The 24,090-nt window shown below is 44.6% G+C and overlaps 1 protein-coding gene across 5 annotated transcripts in view; it reads left to right on the plus strand.

Moving 5' to 3' along the window:
* The window catches only part of LOC106655972 (multiple PDZ domain protein), an 89,941-nt gene that overhangs the window by 57,761 nt on the left and 8,090 nt on the right, over positions 1 to 24,090 (plus strand). For all 5 annotated transcript variants that reach the window (XM_023463444.1, XM_023463448.1, XM_023463447.1 and 2 more), the window contains exons 21-28: positions 11,844 to 12,112; positions 12,462 to 12,945; positions 13,873 to 14,143; positions 14,556 to 14,657; positions 15,963 to 16,088; positions 20,809 to 20,922; positions 22,662 to 22,720; positions 23,139 to 23,370. In XM_023463444.1, the coding sequence (XP_023319212.1) occupies positions 11,844 to 12,112; positions 12,462 to 12,945; positions 13,873 to 14,143; positions 14,556 to 14,657; positions 15,963 to 16,088; positions 20,809 to 20,922; positions 22,662 to 22,720; positions 23,139 to 23,370 (1,657 nt within the window). The remainder of the gene's footprint in view (positions 1 to 11,843; positions 12,113 to 12,461; positions 12,946 to 13,872; positions 14,144 to 14,555; positions 14,658 to 15,962; positions 16,089 to 20,808; positions 20,923 to 22,661; positions 22,721 to 23,138; positions 23,371 to 24,090) is intronic.

Here is a 24,090-nt window from a genome sequence, read left to right on the forward strand (position 1 = left end):
CGAGCTGCAGTGTGCACGGGTAAGGGCTCGAGGTGGTGGTGCCTATAACACATCGTACTATATGCGAGCCACCTTCAAGACGCCGTCGCTGCTCATACGAGGGCAGGCATCGAGCTTTTTTATTGCCACAGTCGCGTTCCGGTCATTTACCTAGGCATGCACACGAGTAGAGTGATCAAGCTCGAGTCTCGTGCAGTGCTCGTCACCCTCTCGTGGCTCTTCTTCCTTTCGATGCAGAATTAAGGTGGCCGGTTGTCGTAAAACTAGCGATGCGCATTTGGTTTGTGCAGCGGAGCTGCTATATATACAGCAGCTTCTGACTTTGTGCTTGCACGCGTACCGCCTACACACGTGTATATATGCCTTAATACGTATATAGAGAAAGAGAGAGCGCAATTCTGCACTTTGACCTACATTCCGAGCGCGGCAATTAAATGCCCCTCTGCGTTCGGGGTTTCCAGTCACGCGCATAATCCCAACCTAAATCCGCACCCTCCTCGAGTCCGGTCATATGGAAGAGCGCGAGAAAGAGCGAGAAAGAGAGACGGAGAGAAACCGGCGGCGGAATAATGCCGACTCGATTGTTGTCTCTCTCTCTCTCTCTTCTCTCTCGACCGAGCCTATATAGCTGCGCCGCCCGACGTGTGCGGAGATGAACCTTTTATTTGCAGCTCGCTGTACGTGTTCGTATGTACACTCTTGAACTACGTGTATATGTAGCACATTGACACGGAGACAAGGCAGATTATACACGTGTATATCCGCGCAAAACTACACGACGACCTGCAACGCGCTAATTCGAAATTTTTTACGTGTTTCGTTGGGCACATGATATACATTTACGCCGATGCGTATACACGTATAATAATAACACGTGCATTCGAATACGACATTCGTTGTATTCACCCGATGCCACCCGGGTGTTACATAAAGCTATATACGTGTACATAGGCGTACGAAGCTAGACAAATGACTTTGGCTACACTGTCAACTCGATTCTAGAACAGCCTATCTCGCGCGGGCACACAGCGAGACATTCGCGCGCGAGAAAGCACAATTTCTGTGGGGCAGATTTCGAGATAGCGATACAGAAAGAGAGATAGAGAGAGAGGGACTGAAAAGTTGACGTCTCGTGTACTCGGGGGGGCAGCGCAAAACGCGCGCGCGCTACGTGTGACGGGGTCAGCTGCAAGCTCGCCGCCACCGACGCGCGTATATATTTCGCAGCTCCGATAGTAATCAATATTTCACGATGCATTTCTCTGTAGCCAGCTGCACTGCACACACACACGGATAGCACATCATGCGAGCGATAGCTGTTATTTTCTATATATAAGATGAGACGCGTATACGAGTATGCTCCGAGAATTTGAAATTCCTCCTTGTATACAGATATAATACGGGAGAGACCGAGGAACGAGTCGAGCCTCGTGACTTTTATGGGACGATATTAAGATTTAATGACGCGACGTTGTGATACAACCGGGAACCCGCGTACGTGATGCATTTAACTCACTTTTCAGCGTCGATCGATGATTCAATTTATCGACCATGAGATTAATGCAGTCTTAAACTCGATGCCATTGATATATCTTTCATTACTTCCAACGTGCTTTTTTACCCTCTCGTTTCGCGTTGATTCTGTCTTCGGCGAATTTTGGGGAAATAGAATTCAAGTATCGAGACCCGAGGCAAGGTGCGTAACTTATTATTGTATGACTTTTGTGTCCATGAAATTGGAATGAAATTGAGAACAAGAAGTTTAATGAATCCATTATTTTTTATTTATTTCGATTGTAACACTGATTGGAAAACAAACAAATTTATTTCTGCTTCTATAGAAACTTATGTATCAGAGCGCAAGTTTTTACATGATGGTTTTTTTGTGCTACAGCTAGTTGTATACCGTTGTGAAAATTTTTCGTTATACAAATAGTTTGAAAATAAACAAGCAATCATGAGCTTTAAGCTGTTGTCGCCAAGCAAATATGATATAAATCTTCGTTCTTCAGCCGCTTGATGATCATATCGCAGCAAAGAATTGGCAGCCGATAACGTGTCAACACCATAAAAGGATCCAGTGCCCATCGTCGAAAAAATCTTTTCGATAATTTCTCGCCTAGGTGTGTAACAAACGCCTCGTGAGGTCTGAACGAGTTTTCGGGTAATTTCCACATGGCACCATTGAACGCAAACTCGTAATAGTCCGTATGTGAGACTAGTTTTACCGCCTCTTCGGGTCGTAACTGCATGAGGTCGTAGAGCGAAAGGCTCGAATTTATCCTTATCGCTTTCATGTGCGTCGTCAATTCCTCGTCGTGGTGCCAAAATTCGTCAAGATCACCTGACTTCTCGAACGCTTCGTAATTAGCGAATAATTTCATGACTGTTAAAGCTCCGCTTCGGTCCAACTCGTATCCTCTTTTTTCTAGACGTTCAATGATGAACAGAGGGCCAGATGTTACTCTTAATTTAATTTTACTACCAAGGATCTCCATAATCGGTAACTGAAAGTATTTCTTGAAGTCACTTTCAGTCGGGAAAACGAAGCCCGACAGATCGGCGCCATGATCCAAGAGTACGTCGATAGTTTGCGACATAAAATTTGCCACAGCTAATACCAGCGGTGTTCGGCCCAATTTATCTCGGGCATTGACCTCCACGGTCTGCTGCATGTCCTCGTTGATTTTTAAGAATAGTTCAGTTAGCTTATCATTATAATATCGGTTGCAAATAACATGCAGTGGTGTCAATCCTTCCTCGTTGGCCAAGTTCGGATCAGCTCCTCTTCTCAACAACAATTCGACCACTTTCTTGTTGTCGTAGCGCAGAGATAAGTGTAGTGGTGAATCACCTGTATGATGCGCGAGGAAATTGGGATCTTGACCGAGCTCGAGGAATTTCTCGACGATGTCGTCGCAGCCATACTGGCAGGCCACGTGAAAATGTGAGATTCCAAATTCGTCGGTGTAATTCGCGTCGAATCTTTTGTATATTTTAAAAAGTTTATCGATGAAGTAACGGCCTGACGCAAGATGCAATGCTGTGGTGCGACGTAATAATGGCTTGCCGTCGTCATCGACGCCGGGTTCGTCTACGTAGCCGGTCCTGATTACAAAGTCAACAAATCGATAGCTTTCGGAGAATACAGTGATCTTCTTGAGAAGCCAATCCATCTGTTCGGGATGAAAAATGCCTCGGAAATCAGGAAGTTGACCCTTCCAACTTCTGCACAAGGGCTCGAGTTGTTTCATAAGCTCATATCGCTCTTTTTTGATATCCCAGTTGATGTTTTCACACATTTTCTTCAATTGTATTAAATTGTCTTGATTACAATTATCCACATCTTTGGAATCGTAGACGTCGTTTTCAAGGAGTTCAGCTACATCCAAATCGAAACTTATATACGATTCGACGCTGGACGTGGACATCTTTCAGCGCACTCAACACACAATACACGGTCACTCGTAAGATCCCAATAAAATTTACTTTGTTCAGAAAAATTACTCGATATAGTCGTTGGAATCTTTCTTCGTTCTTCACGCCGCGGCGTTGTAACGTGTACTGCCTAATGTACACTGCGATCTATAAGCTGACCGAGAACGAAACACGATGATCGAGCAACTGTAACCGGTTTGAACGCGCAGAGTAAGTGTGAGCGAGGCAAACGAGCGCGAGAGTGACAGAGCTACATGACGCTATTTAGACGTTTTGGCGGCATGAGCGCCGAGCACTACTCGCTTCTTTCTCGAATTGCAAATGGAGGGGAGCTATGGGACTTTCAGACACTTTTATGTCGTCGAACGCCGGCCAATAACAATAGGCCAAAGTTTTACTCTTGGCTGAGTATATGATCCTGCACATAAAACAGTTTCTGGCGGCAGCGCCGTGAAACCCCCGAGCCGAGCAGCCTGACGCAGCCTTAGCGCTGCGTCGTGAATTCTCAGTGCTGCGCCGTGAATTCACAACATTTCCGTGGTACTCATGATGTAGCGCTGTGAATTCACGGCGTAGTACTGAGAATTCACGACGCAGCGCCAAGGTTACGTCAGGCTGCTCGGCTCGGGGGTTTCACGGCGCTGCCCTCTGAAACTGCTTTCAGTGTAATCCTATGATTATCGCGCTTGCTCGTTTTTCGCGGTATTACTTCTGATGTCGATATAATATCCCAACGCGCCCAAAAAAGTTTCACTCAATAAAAAAGGTAAATTGAGTATATATGAAACGTGTCAGCACGTGGCAACGAGATTCGGCATGTTCTACTCTCGTTCGAAACTTTACGTGACCTGAATTCGGTATATCACTCTCGCCTAAGGTGCAATTAACGCGATATAGGCGGTATTAGATTCGCTCAACTGCTTTTTTGTAAGCAGCAGCAGCGTGGATACCTACACTTTTTTGCCGCAGCGAGCGTATACGACTACTTTTCATTCGATTTCGCGGCGATGCCCACGTGCGCACGATATTTGCTTCCGAAGCGAAGATGAAGATTAATCGCCGCCTATGCGTATGTATACAGCAGCTCGTGTTCGCATGGCACAGTGTGCTGGCCGCGTGGCTCGGCACTTCTTTTTCATTTTCCATTATTTAAAATTTTACCGCGCTGGCTTTGAATGAAGCCAACAATAACAACGAAAAATTCGCCGCTCTTGGCCCTGTCAGAAAAAGTACCCGTGTTTTTTATTTTATTTTTACGCTTACATGTATGCGTATACATGAATACGTATACGAATTGCTCTCGTGAGAGAGAGAGAGAGAGAGAGATCGAATTATTTATGCTCCAGTTGCCGTGAAGGTAATTTTTTTTCATAAGTAATACGATAGAGTGCAGCGAGCTCGCGTGTGTATGCGCACGTACACGTAGACACACACAAAACTGCAGCTCGCGTGTCATGTCGTAAAACCCAATTTTGCGCTCGCGAAGAGGGTTTGATACTCCGGAAAAAGCTCGAGCGCTTGAGCTGGCAGTCGAAATATTCGCGAATAAAAGACTGTGCTCGCATACACACACATACACACACATGCACGTACACAGGCGCATCTAGACATATTGCAAGAGAGACATGGTCTTAAGTGTACACACGAGGCAGCAAATTGGACGGAGATCGCAAGAGAGAGAGAGAGAGAGAGAGAGCGAGCGAGAGATAAAAATTTAAACGCTTGAATAAAAATAACTCTTATGAGCTGAGAGCCAATGCAGGTTTTTATCGGTCTACTAAATGTACAATACGCGTACGTTACTCGATTCAGTAGAGCCGCGAGTGCTCGAGCTCTCTCTCTCGTGCGTTCGATTCGCTCGACTCGGGCATAATCAAAACAAAGAATCGCAGTGCTCCGATATTTTTGGTCGAAAATAAACGTCCCGTTGCTCGACGTCGCGCAAGACGCACACTGCTGCAGTGCGGAGATCGGCAGGGCGTATTATATACCCGCCGACGCTCGGCTCGGTATATGTATACACAGCGCGCCTCTATGCATGTGGTTTAAATACGTAAACTCATAAAAGACTCAAAGTGTGTACGTGCCGAGTACTGGTACGTGTGTTGGTGTGTGTCGGTTGGTGTTTGTGTGTGTGGGTGATGCGTGAGTGTCTGTGTGGCTGCTGCAGTGCATCCGCGCGTACTTTTGCATATACAGACGTACATACATACATACACGCCCAGTGCACACCGCGACTGCTTATTAGATTAACGTAAGCCAGTTTGCATCGCGCGAGAGAGTGACGGCAGAGACACACACTCCGTCTTTCTCGCTCGCTCGCTCGCTCTCTTTCCGAGTGCACATTTACAGTAGGCAAAAGGTAGTACAGTAGATATAGTCTGCGAGCCAAGGTAGATAGACACATACACGCACACGTCTATGTCTCTCTCTCTTTCTCTCTCTCTCGCTCACTCGTCGTCGCGTGTGTGCAATTTTCAGTGCTCTTCGGACATTATTCAGCCGTATACGGCTGCTACTGCTGTTCGAGTGCGGAATTTCGTGCGTTGCGGTGCAGGAGCACATCCGCGTGCTGTGCGCCCGTCCGACCGATAGATAGAAAGGTATAAACGCACGTGGGAAATCATCGCGTTTGCGGCGCCCCTCTCCGTATTTTTTTTGGGGGGTAGAGCCGAGAGTGATCGTTTTATCGCCAACGCGCGATATGTCGAGTGCGTGCGCGATTTATCCTAGGCTCACGGATTCGTTGGTGCTGCTCTTGTTTTCCTGTGTTTGTGTGGGTGATGGCCGATTGCCTTGGCTAGATTGACGTTTCACAACGACGAAAGAGCGAAGATCGCAGCGATAAGGGGGATTTTTCCTCGGAAGAGTTAGCATTGGTATTTCGTGAACAAATTTTCGTAAGTTGAAATTTTATCATTCAGCACGTAGTCAATGACACCGTTAACGTAACAATGCGAAGAGTAAGCACGCTTAGAGAGGCAACTTAGCTATGCGCAGAAATAATTTGAATTTCAAGTGTCGAAATGCGCCGCGTCCTTGTATATAGCTTTGAGGAAAAAAAAACGAAATGAACAATTACAAATCAAAACTCGGCGTGTGGCATGCTCGAGTGTGTCTGCTGTCGCGCGCATGTAACCGAGAGCGCGTCATACGTGTACACATAATGTGCATGTGTCAAGCCTGAATGTGCTTGCATACACACACACACGCACGATACGCGACAGGAATAAAAGCATGAACATAAAACGCAAGTGACAAATGACTCTTCGGATGGTACGTAATGTGGTGCAGACCCACTTTCTTTCTCGTTCGTAGCTCGTGCGGCTCGTCGATGCGAGAGTTATATAGCCGCGCGCGATGGGTGTCTGCGCGCGAGTCATTCCTAAATGCAGCTACCGCCGCGGTACATTGAACGGATCGCCTTGCCTCGCTCCTCGTGCGTGTTCTTGCAAAAGATCGATCGCTTTGATCGCGCCAAGTGAATCAATCACGCGAGCGGTGTGGCTTCGATTTGTCCTGCCTCGCACTGCGCCCCAGTAGTCGTTGCTGCGTTTGTTTTCGCACACACACACACACACACACGCACGCGAGCAAGCAATTTGGACGCGCCGTTTTTATTTCAGCGCGCGCAGCCACGACTGTGCGCGTTAGTGGAGATGCTAAAAACAAATTTTACGAGTTGAAAACAATGCGAGACTTGACGTGCGCGCGCGAGTCGTACTTGTCGAGACAATTGTTTCACGCTCCGCGAGCGCGGCAATGAATCAATTTTATTTTCATCCGCGTGAATCGACGCTATAAAGCTGAAATCGAAAATTGAATATTCAAAAAAATGTCAAGACAGCAGGCGCGTATAGCCGCGCGAGCTCCGATGTGCTCTCCGAAGCTGCGGGATAATTGAAAAAAGAAGCCGGAGTAGTGCCTCGGCGTGTATTATCAGATGTACTTTTATACGCCCGAAGTGACCTTGTCAATTTAGCGTTGGCTATATTTGAAAAGCATTACATCGGCAGCACAGATCAAACCCGATATATATACGTTATAAGGAGGATACTTTGTTGAAACTGTTAAAAAGTTTTGTACAATCGCACTCGAAGCTTAATCGCCTCGCATACGTTATATCGTTCATTGTTATACGCGCATTCGCAAAAACGAATCTGCATAGCTACGGAGAACCAGTTGAGTTTAGCTCATCGAATCTTGAAATATTTATCGTGTCGTTTCAGTAGCGAATGTTCGATGGTCGTTTGGATTACAATTACCGCTTAGTATTCATTTGAGTTCGCAGCATAAGCCGATTCGAATATTACCCAGCCACTAGAGTAATGTATCCCTTGTAATTCAGATCGCCAGAAGATCAACCGAGTCTCATATCTATGCCACAGCAGGCCAGAAACAGATAAGCTGGATTTTAAAGCAGCTAAAGTTTATCCTCTGACCGATAATTTTACCCCCTTTTTTTTCTCCGCTATGAAAAACATAGTCAAGACGCGATATTGCTGCTTGTCTACGACTTTCATACATCATTCACGGCTGAACGCGACTCGGCCACCGAACAAAAAAATAAAGAAAAGAAAAGTAATTTAGCGCCAGTTTATTCGCGACTAATCATCCTCGAACGGGGAAAAAAAGCTTATACGCAAGTTTTCGATAAATTCATGAAAAAGAGAGGAAGCGAGTAAGAAAGAGTCGGAGCAAAAAAGGCAAAAGGTTATAATTTTACAAAGTTCAAAAGAAAGTTTTGAAAGGCAATGACTTCTCAGTCAGGTTCTAATTTCCTTCTACGCGCAAAGTATAAAAATTGAAGCTCGTGTCAATACGTGTCGTTTGAATGATGGATTATCTTCCTCTCCAAACGTTTACGCGCAAGCGTAGCTATTCTTATTTATTCGCCTCGAGGCCGTGGTCCGGAAAAGCGACAGGCGCACGAGTCAAATGAGCTCTCCATCGCGTCGTGCTACAACATACTGTTTCTCTTTCGGCGCGTCACAGCTATCGATCGATCGCATTTATAAATACAAAACGTCGGTATTTGCGTATTGTATAATACGCTTAATTTCAAAGATGCGTGCGCGAGCTCTGTATACGTAAGTACGAGCTGCACCGTCGCTTCATGAATTATAAAGGCTCGAGTCCTTGAGACATATATCGAGTTTACGAATTTCGTCATCCGTTTCTTTTGCGGGTTGGGCTTTGGCTGTGACCCAAGCTATGCTCCACGTCGAATCTAAATAATCCAGAGGAGCGGAAAAGAAAGGTGTACACGCGTGGCTTTGATGGAGCATTTCGAGCATCGTGTAAACATATTCGACACGAGCAGCCGCACACGATGCAAGCTTTACGCGCACGCGGACTCTCGTATACATGCATAGAGAGATAGAACGATGTTCGGGAAACGAGCTTGTTTGTAAATATATCCATTACCCATTGAATTACGCATCACTTTTGTCGTGTTCGTACTCGGTGTATAATGATAAAATTACGTCGGTTTATTTTACGAATAGCTGAGCTTTTACAATGCTTTTCGATATTCTGCCAAGTCATCTTTTAGTAATATTTGCGCTTTATATAAACAATACAATGTTGATTCAATAATTTAATATACGATGAAAAATAATGCCCCAGATGAAATTACTTCTATTTCGGTGAAATTTTACGATTGTAACAAGTACGCTGAACGCAAATTTCATGTTAAGTCTTATATTACTCGAAAAGATTTTTCCTTACATTCATTTTTTTCCATTGTTTCATTTGAAATCATATTTCAATCCGTAAAGAGAGAATATTTTTCCTATAATTTTCCAGTATACTTTATAAATTTTTTTAAACTTAAAGTTAACTAGTTTTTCGTTATGTCAATGAAGTTCAATATTATCTATACGTTACTTCAGTTATCAATAGAAAAATATTTGTAAATAAATTGATACACGGATAAAAAATATAACTAAAACCAATTTTAGCGATATCTTATTATATCGATATGATATTAATAATCATTACCCATAGAGTAATCAAAATGTGTAGCCGATATAAAGTTTCATCGAGAAAGGTTCAAAGTAAAAATATAATTAGGAGGGTATTGAACTGAAAAAACTATCATTCTTGTAACTTTTTTAAAACGCTACGTAGATGCCCGATTTTTGTTGTCTTTTTAGACATTCATGAGGCTAGTTTGAAAAATTATCAGCAGAAATTTCAGAGCTTTTGGAAATCATTTTTTTTCTCGAGTGCTTTCTTAATGAAGTTGAACGAAAAACAGCACGCATTTATTTCGTGTCAAAAATGAAATACGTTTTTACGTGTTTTCAGTAAATATGATGCAATCGGAAAAATTTTAAAATATAGTTATGGTTTTTTTGTTCGCGTCGGAGACCGCAGCTGTGTAAAAAAAAATACCGCACGCAGCATGCGTCTTCCCTCGCTCGTGCACCGTATAGGTAGCATATAACCCGATCCAAACATCTCATCAAGCTCGTCATCATCGCCGCAGCTTCACCTTATATAATATCCATAATAATATCATTTTCGATTGAAAGTGTACATAGGCAGAAGTAAAATGTTGGTGTGCGCGCCTCGCGAGCCCCGAGAGCCCGCATAGCGCGACTGTACGTGGTATATAAGGCTGTAGGCGTGTGTATGTGTGTGTGTAGCTCTGTGCGCCGGGTTAAAAGGTCGTCTTCTGGCAACAAGCGCAGTATATACGGCTGTATATATACTGCGAGAGTATCGGACCACGAAGCGAAGCCTATTAGTCGCTGTCGCGTGTATCATCATCGCTCGAGTGCTCTGATGGAAGACTCGTACACGTGTATACGTATATATACGCGATATATTACTTGTGCGGGTCGATAGAAACGCGGCTTTCAGTTTGCCTCTCTCTCTCTCTTTCGATCTGCTCCACTTGGCCGAATAAGTTCTGCCACTGCTGCACAGACTCACACACACACACACACACCCACATATATATGCAGTGTAATTTTCGCACAGCCACCCTCGCACACGTACATAATTTCGTACATGCCTATATATACATTTTACGATTCCGACGCTGCTGCAGCGCGAGAGCTTCGTGATGCGTCGCCTCGAGGCATTCGCTTTTCCCACTGTATATATACGAAAAAACCTCGTATAATCTTCAGGGCTCGGGCCGTATATATAAATGTCGAGAATTGCAACTGAAGTAGAAGAAACGCTCTGTTGTTGCGAGCTAGCAAAGCACATATGCGCGACCTACGGAAATATGCTTTTTTTCAATCGATTGACAACTGCTTCTTTTTTAGATATTTTTACTTACTACGTTGGGAATTTTTCAGTAATCAGCTGCGTGCTTTGATGCTCAAAAAAAACGTAAACACTGTGACTTTTATTTTGCGTTAACAGGCAATGTCACGTTACGCTTTAATAGTTTTTTCCGAGTCGAGTACGCGTTAGGTCGGAAATAAAGCGCAAAAAAAAAACTAGAAACGAAAAATAGGAACGAGATTGCATTTGCCGAGAAAATGATACCGAGTATAGTATATATTATTTCGCTTGGCATGAAGATGCAAGCAGCTCATGCTTGTCTGTTTTTCTCAACCTGCTGCCTGTAATATCTAAATTTTTCGTAAAAGTAGTCCATTTTTTTCTGCCACTGCTCGTCATTTTTATTCGCAAAATGTTATATTCTATTTGTTACGGCTTGGCGCGTTTATTTACGAGCGAGATTTTTCTTCCTTGCCCGCAAATATTTGGAATATAATGAAAATCGAACAATGCACGAATGATGGGTCATCCCGTACGCGTCCTTTATTTGCTGTAGTAACGATCATGCGTTATTACATCGGGCGTTGCTACAGTTCATAAAATTGTTTTTCAATTTTATTAATTCGATGAATTAAACAAGGCAACGAAACAGCCAGCGAGTGGAGCAATTATCGGGTATCGAGATAAAAAAAAAATACATAAGTCAATCGGTTAAAGCTCAACCAAGCTTAAACAACGCTCAATCGTGCCTGCTACGTGCATATAGGTACGATATATATACGTATATAAAAGCGCGCAAATTTAGACTGTGTGAATTGCGAGCTTATATACACATCCATATACACGTTGAAAACGAAATATTCAATCAAAAACGCAGTCGCGGCTTATGATAAATGAACGCCGCGAACGACAGTACGAAGAGAAAGGACGTTATTGGCAGTGCGATGCTTCGCTGACCCCGAATCGATACTACGAACCATACACACTCGGATATATATTTTTACCTTTACTCTCGGACGCGAGCGCGTCTAGGTTTGCATACATATTCCCGCGCTGCGAACAAACGAAAGATTCAAAATGTAAAATTTAATCCCCCGAGCAGTATATATACGCTGTATATCGCCGCCCATATAACTGTATATTTCGCTTGAACTTTGCAGTTTGGCCGCCGTTGATACTGGGATACAATCGTCGACGAGCGAAAGCTCGACACCGGCTTCGACAGCCCTACTTGCCACTGCAGCCGTCGATCAGCAGCAGCAGCAGCTCGGCCCGAGCGATAGCGATAAGGTCGCCTCGGCCTCTTCCGAGTACAACGATCGAGCTTGCGCCGAGAGCGTCTGCCTAATCAGCCGGGAACACTCGCTCAGGTATCAGCGACAGACTCTCGAAAGTCCAGCTTCGCTCGAGGATCTTCTCGCTACTACAGGTGAGTTCGCGCGCCCGTGAGATCCTATACGTAGAACAAAGTTCAGCGAGAGTACCAGATAAGGCTTTTATCCGAAAATGTATGCGCATCGCTGATGCGCGGCCAAATCCGATAAAAAGACGTAGAATAAGTTGAACGATGCAGCGCGTGCGAGACCTCGAGGCTTAATTTCTTCTTTTTACCCTGAAACGCAGTGGGAGTTGAGACTTCTGATCGCTTACTTGAAAACACTGACCTGAAAATCCAACGAATTGCGTCAACTTTTGTTTTTCCTCCATCTATAAAACTTTAAAACGAGAGGCGTGAAATAATTTACGTTACGTTAAAAAAATCATCGATTTTTCAACAGAAGCTAGCAGTCCTGTACCAGTAGAGGAGCTCGAAGCCGCGACTCTCGATTACTCGTCGACGCAAAGCCTCCTGAGCACTTCTCTCAAGTCTATCGGCAGTCCGAAGCGCGAAGTCGAGACCCAAACTCAGGGAGAACAAAAGTCCACGCAATACGAGCTCGAGGACTTGGCGGAGTACGTCGGCGACGCCTGGGATCGCAGCAGATCGGATTCGCGCGAGCAGCTCGAGTGTCTGCTCGACGCTCATTTCGGAAGTCCGAGGCGCGAGGCCGACACCCAGACCGAGCTCGAGTCCAAGGCCTCGCAGTGCGTCGACGAGGATCTCGCGGCCTCCGGCGAGTTCGGCCCGTTCCGACGAAGACAGGCGTCTTGCGGTAGCCCGAGAAAGGAGGCTCAGGTGCAGACTGGACAGGAGCACAAGAGCACCCAGTGCTACTTGCTGCGAAATTCCAAGGAAGGTCGAGCTCTTGACGTTGCTGGAAGGTAAGCAAATGAATGCTTGAACTTATCTTAATTCCTATCCCTTAGGAATAAAACAACAAAATTATTCAAAATTTTCTCTTATTCATTTTATCTATCGAAACACAAAATCAATTATAAAAGTTGAAAATACTGCAGGATCACAGCATCCATGAATGCAGTGCACCGTAAAACGTGACAGCTCCTATTTATAGAATTTATTTGCTTTTTCAAAAAGTATTATATAAGATCTTGGCGTTTAAAATTTTTATGTAAAAGAAATACAATTGATAAGTTCAACATTAGCCTGATACTTGTAAAAAGACTTTTCACGATGAACAAGTACTGTTGAGTTATCGTCAGTGGAGTACTAAATATGTAGCAAAGACTTTGGATCCAGATGGTACATTAATTGAAAATGAAAAATCGCTCAGAAATAGTATAAATTTCAATACTTCATATTATTACACCACTTTTCATTTTATTTATTTTCTTAGTTGGATGATTCAGTTGACTATAAAAGTTTAATGATTTGAACTAATCTTTGAATTATTTTCAAAAAGTTCACACGATACTCCAGTATCGTATAAATTACCGAGTTTTGCTATTAATATGTACTGTTGATTGACATCTTTTGTTTTTACTTTTGGTTCAATCGTACTAATTATGTATAGTGTAAACTTTAAATCTAGATGGCGCATTGATTGAATGTAGTTAATCTGCAAGCAAAGTATCTTTTGTAATACTTTATATGCTCCAACTAATTGAAATAAAAATTCAAATGAAAAGTTATGAGCAGAAACCTTTTTGACCGAAAACCCCTAACAATTCGTACTAATCATTAAATCATATTTAAATCAATTTAATTCTAAATTTGTTATAAGTCGTAAAAAATGTTTTTTGGAATCTCGGGTCTCAGAAACGAAAAAAAACCATTAACTTTCATTGCAGAGTCATCGAATGCTCGGCATCTTCGGTGGAGAGCTCATCGCCGACCGGTAGTGGATCGTCGCCACCTCGTCCGCCGAAAGGCGCAGAAGCTTCCCCGCCGTCGCCGCCCCTGATAGTTTTGGTGAAGAGCGGCGGCACCGTCGACATGACGGTCACCCATCGCGACAAGGACGGCAACGTCGTCTGGGCCAAGCACTGGGGCCCGGAGCGACTCGTCGAGATCTATCGCGATCATCAGACGAGCCTCGGACTCAGTATCGTCGGCGGAAAAGTGAGTTTTCCCATATTAGTAGCTCGTATAGTACGTTTATATACGGTGACTTTAGAGACCCATAAATCCAGCCTAGGATGTATGAAATTGATCGATGCGTACGGAGGTTATTAAGCTCTGCAAAATCAGCTTACGGAGTTGATATTGATTGTATCCCTTGAAATATGGAGAGTGTAGAATCCAATATAATGGAGTACGCCGGTGCACACTCGGAGCAAGCCATGCATAATTCATGTATATATCATTGCATAGTTGAGACTTGAGAGATGGCTATTCGGCACTACTCTCTAGTTTTGTATGCGTAGACTCTGCGCTGTGTGCATTAAACATATACATGCGCACAGACAAGCCCACTAATAAATGCATGTATATTTAGATGACTTTATTTAATGCACTCGCTATTTATTTGCAGGTTGATTTACAGGACAGCTCGAGCCATGGCCAAAATGTATCTGGAATATTCATCAAAAATGTCATTCCCAACAGTCCAGCCGGCAGAACCGGGGGTTTACAGGTAAAATTCGCCATTCTCAAGGACGTATACACGCACATACACATTTTCCGCACTCGAATCGAGTTGCATTACACGCATCGCGCGCGAAAAGAGCAAACGTAATATCGTAATTAGCGGTGAACGCCGGTGGTAGACGGGTAGCGCGTAACGCCCGTGAACTTGTTGCGAGCGACTCGCATATATACTTTCAAAATCCAATCCTTTTTTCGTGCGTTAATCTCGAGCACTGCATCGCGCATACGATACGTATTAATAGCTACGCGAGCAGCCGACTATATACGTGGCAGGTATGCGCGCGAGCCGAGATTAAAGTCATCATCGGTTCATCGGCTAATAGCTCGACGTGGCCTGGCGCAATCTCGACTGACGAGTCGGCCGATACTAGGCCAGTTATACGTATTTATAATTCGCAAAAAGAAAATATTGCGCTGCTGCCTCTCGAGAGCGGAAACGTATCCTATATCCTCGGGTGCCGAAGCTCGTCTTGCGCGCCTTGTGTAAAAGTGACGAAACAGCCGGTATACACATCGAGTGTAATTAGATTCGACGAAAGATACACATCTCGAGTTGAGATAAAAACAAAACGCATGAAAAATTGCTGCGAGCCTACACACTAAGAAGCATCCACGCTCGAGACTCGAACTAACTTTTCGTACTTTTCTGTGTCCCGCGCGAGGCCGTGTTACGCTCGCGATTCTTTTTTTTTTGTTTTTTTCCCTGTCTTTCTCGCTTCGCTCGCACCTTATCATTAGGTGCGGAAGTACACGCGCTCGGCTTTCTAAATACGCGGTTAATGGCATTTTACTCGGTATACGTGTACAGGTACTTTTTGTTTTTGATTTGGTGAAATTCAGTCGACCACTGATTGATTCGTGCGTGCCTCGTTGTACGTACGTAGGTGTGTCAGCTGACGATTAGTTGCGTAATCTTCTGATGTCTTACGCGAGTGGAAAAGCAAGAAAACTGATCCCGCGTGTGTTTTTTTTCTGATCTTTGTTCCGAGCTTCGATACCATCAATTAAAGAGTACATTTCCGAAGATCGAATGAACTCATAATACAAAGCTGGTTCATTTGAGTAGATCGATATCCCGAGCGGATAGTATTCCAACATTTTTGCGGAAAAACGAGATGCTCGTTTCGGACATTAGGATCGAGCAAAGAAAGAGTCGTATTCAAAGAAATGGAAAATAAAGATTTTTATACTCGATACAATGTAATAAACGTAACACAGATACAGGCGCAAATACAGAAATGAGTGGAGAAGATAAAAAGAAAGGGGGAAAATACGATGATTTTATTTGCAGACCGGCGACAGGATAATCGAAGTGGATGGCGTGGACTTACGAAACAGTACGCACGAGCGAGCTGTCAAAGCGATTCAAGCTGCTGGAAATCCTGTGCGCTTACTGGTTCAGTCCCTGGTGCACTTGGTGAGTATACTGCCATCAACTTATGCACAGGATGCAAGTAGAGTAGTCGCGTACTACGTCGACGAGCTCGGGGCTTCAAACTACTTTGTCTTTTGCAAAATACAAGTAACCGAGCGTGAAGCTTTTCGTTTTTTTTCCCTCCGCCGAACGAGAAAGAGCAAGAATTTCCGTCTCTTGTATGCACTGTCGGTGGATGATATTATTCCGACGGGATTATTAGCAATAGTACAAGAAAAGCAAAAGACGGCGCTGTATGCCGGGTTCGTGTTTAGAGGAGATAAAATTTTACAACAATAGCAAGCTCGGAAAGTCTGCAACGAGCATGCCCTGACGGGGCGCCAGTATACTCGGACAAAAGTTCGGGGCAAAAACTTTTCCGACTGCCGCGTGCCCGCGCTATTATTATAATACAGTCAGCGCGAGTTAAAAAGGATTTCTCGAAATGAGCGCGCATCTATATATTCATTATGGCTTTCCGTGCTTTAATCGATTTAGAGCGACTCGAGTTTTGACACGCGGGGCAGGGCGAGAAAACGAACAACGTAACGGAGCGCGTGGATTTTCCGACGAGCTGTGCAGCTCGGACGCCATCAATTTAATTGTCAAGTTTATTGCGCGAGCAAAAGCTTATGGAATGATTCCGTACTCAATTAATTTGCGCAAAACATAAAAAGCGAGCTTTTACCGCGGCGAAGCTCCGCAACGGGGGTAAAAGCTGCGCCGGCATCGTAGAGCCCAGTGAAACGATTGCCGTCGTAACTTAAATCACTCTTAGTCAATAAAAAAGGGCTGCAGGCTAGGCTCTACATACACACACACACAAACACGGACACACGTGGAGAGAACGTCGAATAATAAAAGAGACTCGAGGCATGGAAGCCGAACTTCTTACGTGCACCTATACAGCGTGTGCAGTATACATAGTAAGTTATACGAGTAAAGCTCGAGCTCTATGGAGTAGCAAGGATGAGTATAATATAGGCGCGCACTTGCGAGTAGAGAGAAAGAGGGAGAGAATAAAAGAAGGCCAATAGCGTCTGGGCATATTTTGAGCTTGCGTCGGGCGCTGTGTGCTGGGTGGTGAACAATAAACAAAGCCTCCGGACCGATCGCGCGTCTGTTCTGGCTCCAATGATTCTCGGAAAACTTTGACTATGTCTGTTTGCGTATTATATATCGGTGCGCGCGCGGTGTGAATCGGCTCGAGCTCTTTAGGTCAGTACACGTATATCGTATGGACTTTTCATCGTTCGCAGCGTCGTCATCGTCGCTGTGCACACTACAAGAACACGAGAGAAAGAGAGAGAGAGGGTGAGAGAGAGAAAAAAAGGCAAAGATACACGGTCCATCGCACGTGCCATCCTCTCGACTCTATACTCAGTGAGTGTGTAGCTGTGCGCGCGTACATAGCACGAGAGCCAGTCTATATAAGCGCTCTGTATAGCCCCCCGGTAGTGCTGCTTCTTTCTCTGCATCCAGCCGCTGCTGCTCGCTGCTGCTGCTGCAACATACTCTCAACCCATCCACCCTCGGTAGTGGAAGTAGCAGCTGCCGCCCTGCGCGCACTGCTCGCGCTGCTAGAAGTGGAGATTCGTGTACAGCAGCAGCAGCAGCAGCAGCAGCAGCAGCAGCAGCAGCAGCAGCAGCAGCAGTGGCACGAGGTGGTGGTGCGGTGGCGGTGGCGGCGGCCTCGTCGTCCGTATACTCTCTCAGCCGTTGCAGCGCACGAGTTTTCAGTTGGTAGCCGCGCGCTGCTTGCCATGCAGCGGCTCTTCGCTCGAAAATTCGTCACTTTTGTGCGTTTATTATTATACCTTATTAATCAAGCAGTATTAATCATCCACATCGAACCTACGACAGCGGAGTAACGTCGTCATGTCGTCGCGATAGTAACCTCGGGGGTAGCTTCTTGCCACGCTAGCTCGGAGGACTCGTGCGACTGTTTTTTATATGTGCTTCCGCGTGATATTTTGTAGTCACGGACAGTCAAGCGACAGAAAGCATAATGCGGTACGCTCAGTTCACATTGCCAGGCCAAAGCTCGGCTCGACTCTCTGCTTTATAAACTCGTGTTTACACATGCGGACATGGCTATATACAGTGTCTAGTGGTCTTGTGTGCTTTTGCCGTCACGCGCGCGCGGGGGGTGGGTGCATGAGCAGCAACAGCAGCAGCGGTATAGCGAAGCTCGCGGTGCGATATGCACGATATGCGACGCGACCACGTGCTCTTTTGTCCACACTCAAAGTCCCCATTGGGATCTTGATTTTAGCGAGCAAATTGCCCCGCGCGCGCGTTCCTAGTTAAGCCGCAGCAGCTTCGTCGCGCCGTACAGCTCTATTAGCCGCATCGGCGCGCCTTTTGTTTTTCTTGCCGCTCTATACACTCGACATGGAATTTTCGAGTTGTTTTAGCTGCTACTGCGCTTCGCAAGCTCAGTGCCTCGCGCATAAAATATTCATTTCACGACTTTTGCCCGTGCGTGCGTCTCTGTGTGTGTGTCCATGTAGTTTATATCGATGCGTGCGTGCGTGCGCGTGACCCAGTTTCCCTTTTCGTGAGCGTGCGCTCATAAACATTTTTTCGCACGCGGTTCGAGTCGCTGTATAGAGCTGCCGTAAGACAAACTTTAAATTTATCATGTATGCACGCGGTCGCGTATCTTTAGCGGAGCGCGCGCGAGTGAGCCGCACTGCTGCTGTTGCTGCTGCTGCTGTTCTGCTGCTCTGTCGCCGTATTAGCTCTATGGAAATTAGCGTGTATACATAAACGAACCTAATACGCTGTGCGCGAGACAGATAGCGACGAGATAACTAAAATAACAAAGTAAACGACCAACACGTATACCGTATATGATCAGCTCAGCGAGCCTGTGTATACGCGAGTTGACGAGTTTGTTACTCGATTATACATAGCCTGATTATCGGGTACATAGCAAGTGCTACGCAAACTCGTCCCAAAGAGTCTCTCTCGTTAAAATCTTCCGCCGCTGCTTTAGGGGTCAATAAGCCTCGCTATATATGCAGAGTTCGATTCAATTTTAGCGCGCTCCGACAAAAAAGCCCCGAATAAACACAGACATTTATTTTTGCGCTCGGAGCTACTTATCAACCGTTATTCCAAGTTCACCGAGAGTGCGAGTCTCGAAAGCTCGCGCGCGGCAACAATCGGAGATATCTTTTGCTACGATGCGCGCGAAAGGGAAAAACTTTCAGTCGGTCTTGACGTTATTTTCATCCTTATTATATAATTCATTGAAAACCTATAAGACTCGGACTACTCGCAGACCCATCAATAATAATTATACAACTCGAGGCGTCGCGATGTTTTTATTTCTGTATAATGCAGCCGTTCGAGTCTCCGTGCACCAGTAGATATTATATTCGTCGGGTAGCGAAAGCATCCAACTGCAAAACTTTAGTCAGCTTGTCGAGGAGCCATAGTCGTGGCGGGGTGGTTACAGGGGGCAAGAAGGAGGGGAGTAAGAAGGAAAAACTTTGTTGGAGTATTTTTTTCCTCATCTCACGAGCAAACTTCATATATATAAATGATACCTTTACATTTTTCTTTTCTCTTCTTTTCTCTCTGTCTTTCTCTCTCTCTCTTCATCTTTTGACTCAGCTTGTATATACAGAGCCGATTGAATCGTAAAGGCCATCGTATATAATTGCTAGCAGACGCGCGCGTTGAACTCCAGCGCGATCCTTGCGCACTAATTAATAAACACAATCGAGAATTTCGACGCTGGCAATTTTTTGCATTCGCGTATATAAAATGATTAATTGTCGCGATCCATTAGCATACGAGTTTGTGCCGTAGTAGTGCTCGACAAAACACGCTCCATTATGTGCACAACGCTGCTGCTGCGCTCTCCACTCGTTTACCTGCGCGTGTATATATATTTTATTCAAAACATCGTTACAGACCATTGAAAATTATTTACGTTGTCGTCGTTAATAACGTTTCAGTCCATTCAACGCGCTCTGCTCGGCAAAGCGTGTACAGTCGGAACAATTAATTCCAGGACTCGCAACAGTGTCCGCTACTGCTGCTGCTGCCGCTGCTGCCACTGCCGCCGTTGTTGTTGTTGTTACGTTCGTTCGTACTACGGGTCGAACAAGCCGTATACGTGTAACGCCCGAGCAATCGCAAATACGCGAACATAAATAAACTGGAATCATTGCTTAACTCGTTCGAATCGACGTATCCTTTTTTCTCAAATAAGTATCCAGTGCAGAGAAGATCGAAGGTCGATCTCGCGACAAGTGAAACATCGCCAAAACGACGATATTCAATTAAATAGCTATTACTCGGGGCTCGAGCGAGCAAGAAGTGCACAGCCTTTCCATCTCAATAATAATAGCAATAATAATAATAATTATAATCTGGAGCAAAAGCAGCAGCAGCAGCAGTGGCAGGAGCACGTGATGTTACTACTGCCGAGCTGCAACAGTGTGAAAATTAATTAAGCTTGTGGGAGAGAGAGAGAGAGAGAGGGTGGCAAGACTATATAGCGCGAGCTTGCGCACATACACACACATTTACGCGAGGCCAGGTATACAGCCAGCACACCTCTTGCTCTTTCTCGCCCGTAGCCCCGGCGCAGCGTGTGCTAAGCTAACTTGGCTTATATATTAATTTATGCGCCGAGTGAGGAGAAGCCTCATTATCCATATAGTAAATCATGAAAACGTTCCTTCTCTGCTCTTTGCCCCGACAGAGTCCGGATAACGAGGATGGCTCGAGAGGAGGAGCGCGTGGTCAACGCGCGTCGCCGAGCTCGTCGATCAGACGCAGACACAGTCCGTCTAACAGGTCGCCGGAACTGATACAGGTCAGTGACTTTTCAAGCTCTACATCATCTCCGTCTACTAACTCTGTATACATCTTGAATATTTTAGCCAATTTTCCTTCTACCTTTTTTTATTTTATTTATTCTTTTATTTTTATTTCAATTTTTTTTCCATACACATCTTTGAACGTCGAGTTTATCGTTCGAGTTAGCTTCGAGCCAAATTCATTATTGACGTAGAAATTTTTTGTTGAACTTTAAAATTCTGCTTGTCCGAGCGATAGAATACCTCGTCATTAGCCGAAATCCAGTCGTATTGTAAAAAAAAGGTCCGACGCGATTTTTAGCTCTAACGTAATTTGATTCGATCGCTCTCGAGAGCAGCTCGGAGGCAGTTCGCAGTTTGCTTTGTAAATTGACAAACGTTTGTTAGTCCGGCATTATTAAATATTTCATTTTATCGCCATACTCAAGTTTCCGTGCGCATCGATTGTAATGCGCTGCATTTTATCAAGCTTCGCTCTGTCGATGCACACACAGTTATTTGGAATTTGTTGAATTATTTTTTTTTCTTTTTTTTGTTCACGCGACCGGTCGTGCATATTTCCGATGCCTTCGAACGTCAAAAGAATCAAAAGAATGAATAAATAAAACCACAACGATCGTCATTTATTTTGCGCAATCGGAATCTATGAAATCTCGCGAATTTTTCCGAGCGCGACCCGGCACAAAAGCTCGTCTCGGCGCTCTCTTGTGTATCTTGAAAAATGGATCGATGCGAGCTGCATTCGGTAAATATTATTCACGGAGCACGCGAAGCAATAGACAGATGAAAGAAAGTTTTTATTTGCGAATTCATACACACACACACATACATATTTAGGAAATTCTGCAGTTGTATAGATATAAACTGTGTATAGTTGTATACATAATACAAGTGTATCGAGGCTGTCTCTCTATCTCGCGCGCCTCGTCGTTATTTTTCCGCATATATACACAACGCCTCCTCTCTCAACTTTATCTCTTCGAGTGACGCCTAACAAATACCAAAAGCTCTTTTCCTAATTGCTCTCGTTCTCTCTCTCTGTCTCTTTTTCTTTTACTCTCTTAGCTATTTCTTGCAAGAGAAAAAAAAAGAGAGAGAGAGAGAGAGAGAGCGCGAGAGCAAGAGAGAGAAAAAAAAACTTCCAGTCAGAGCTTCAAGATCATATCGCGAATACGGCCTGGACTGTTACTTTTACGGTGCTCCGTCGGTATATAGTCACGTCCGCGTGTGCAGCAGCGCACCCACGCACCTCTCTATGACTTTTTTTAATACTCGGATTGTGTGCGTGTGTGTTTCTGGCTACTCGGCGTTAAAGGTAATCTTTTGCACTCGGCTAGACATGAATATAATTCAAAAAATTAAAAGAGCTCGAGGCGGCACTCGAGTAATATCATACGTATCTCTGCTGTTAGTTCGATTGATTTTTCGCTCGGACTCGACCATTACATTAATGAGCTGGACGTTCAAATATAACCGAGAAAGCACCAAATAACGTGATTTTCTTATTATAATGTAAAGCAAACATTTGATACTTGTCCGTGTTTGTTATTCGAGCGCGAACACTGCAATTTCCAATGATTCATGACATTAGACTCTAGTTGTAATTAGAAAGTCTTTGATATACTAATTGCGAATAGTTGAATAAGTCTCGACTTGTGTGGATAACGTGGCGTATTGATTATATCGATCTCCTATCAAAAGGCTCGTAATAACTCGTTTTGTATCCCGATTGCAGGACGGAAGGTCGAAAGGCTCCGAAGGACCGTCAGATGGTGCTGGTCCCAGTGGACGAAGGTCAGTTTCATCCTTTCTGATATATACGAGCATTTCTATATTTTATGAAATTAAATTTTCTGTCCGTCGTCTTTCGTCGACGCGGTATACGTGTATCGCTGCAAAACTCGCTCGATCGTTTCCTAGATATATATAAAATTGGAAACTAATATTTTTACAACAGACGCTCGCGCGCGCGCGCGCACACACGACTAGCCGATATACTCCGAGAGATTGGAACGTTCGTCCTCGTATTATGAAAGATAAATGTTATCTTTGGCTTAAAAAGTCCATCAAAATTGTTTCTCTATGCCGAAACAATATAACGCGCGCGCGAGCCCTGAGGCCGATACTTCGATTTATAACATCGAGCCTGCTGCACATTCCTGAATGAAAATGTCAGCCTGTGTAAAGAAAGAAAATTTGTGCGAATTTCCAGGTCATCGATGAAAAAATCGATCCGCAAGAGAGCACCTTCGCCACCGGCAACCGGAGGTAAACAGTACAGCCAAGATGACGACGAGCCCAAGGCGAAAACGTCCGCGTCCGGGGGAGCCACCCCGGCCCCGGCGTCCGATAAGAAAAAATACTCATCCGGCGAAAGCTCCGAGGAGGAAGAGGAGGACACTCGAGATCTCGAGGGCAACGTCTACACGAAAAGTGGCGTTGAGGTGAGTCGACGCTTTTTTTTGACGAATATCTAACTCTCGTATGTGTGCGTAAGTGCTCGCGATGTATTCATTTTTAAAAATAGCTTCACCGCACGCATGCGACGTTCGATACACTGCGTAGCGAAGAACACGTTGTCGTTGCGAGTCGCAGAGGCAGTTGTGCTCGATTCGCCGCAAGTACACAGACTCTCAAAGCGCGAGCGAAACGGCCGATATTTCGTTCGACTTTTGTCAATAAATACGATGCAAGAAAAGAGTGCGCGAAGTGCGATGTAGTTCGTAAATGCGTCGGAATTTGTAACTACAAAGATTCTCATTCATGCATTCCTGTGGATTGTGAAAATATCGCCAGACGTTTGTGGATGTATATATATCGTAGCTGCAATAGATAAAGCTTTGAGAAATGCCGTCGGCCATTGGATGCTTCACCGTGAAAGTAATTAGGTTTTCGCAAATTGCAACAATTTTACATTGGCTTCTATGTTGCCTACAAACTCGAGCATTATATTTATCACGAGCTTTTTTCTTTCGTTTTCATACGGCGATGAAATTTTTACCGTCTAAAACTGTACACGCGGTAATTCTCATACGGTAGAGCTAATATTTTCGAGCTTCAAAGTCTTTTGAATTTTTTCTAATATACCTCGTGCACACGGGCTCTTCCTGCAAAAGAATAATAAAACGTCGTTGCGTTACGCTCTATATACTTTTTGCGCATAC

This window comes from Trichogramma pretiosum, unplaced genomic scaffold (assembly GCF_000599845.2).
Source record: "Trichogramma pretiosum strain Unisexual culture from Peru unplaced genomic scaffold, Tpre_2.0 scaffold72, whole genome shotgun sequence".
NCBI classification, from domain to species: Eukaryota; Metazoa; Arthropoda; class Insecta; order Hymenoptera; family Trichogrammatidae; genus Trichogramma; species Trichogramma pretiosum.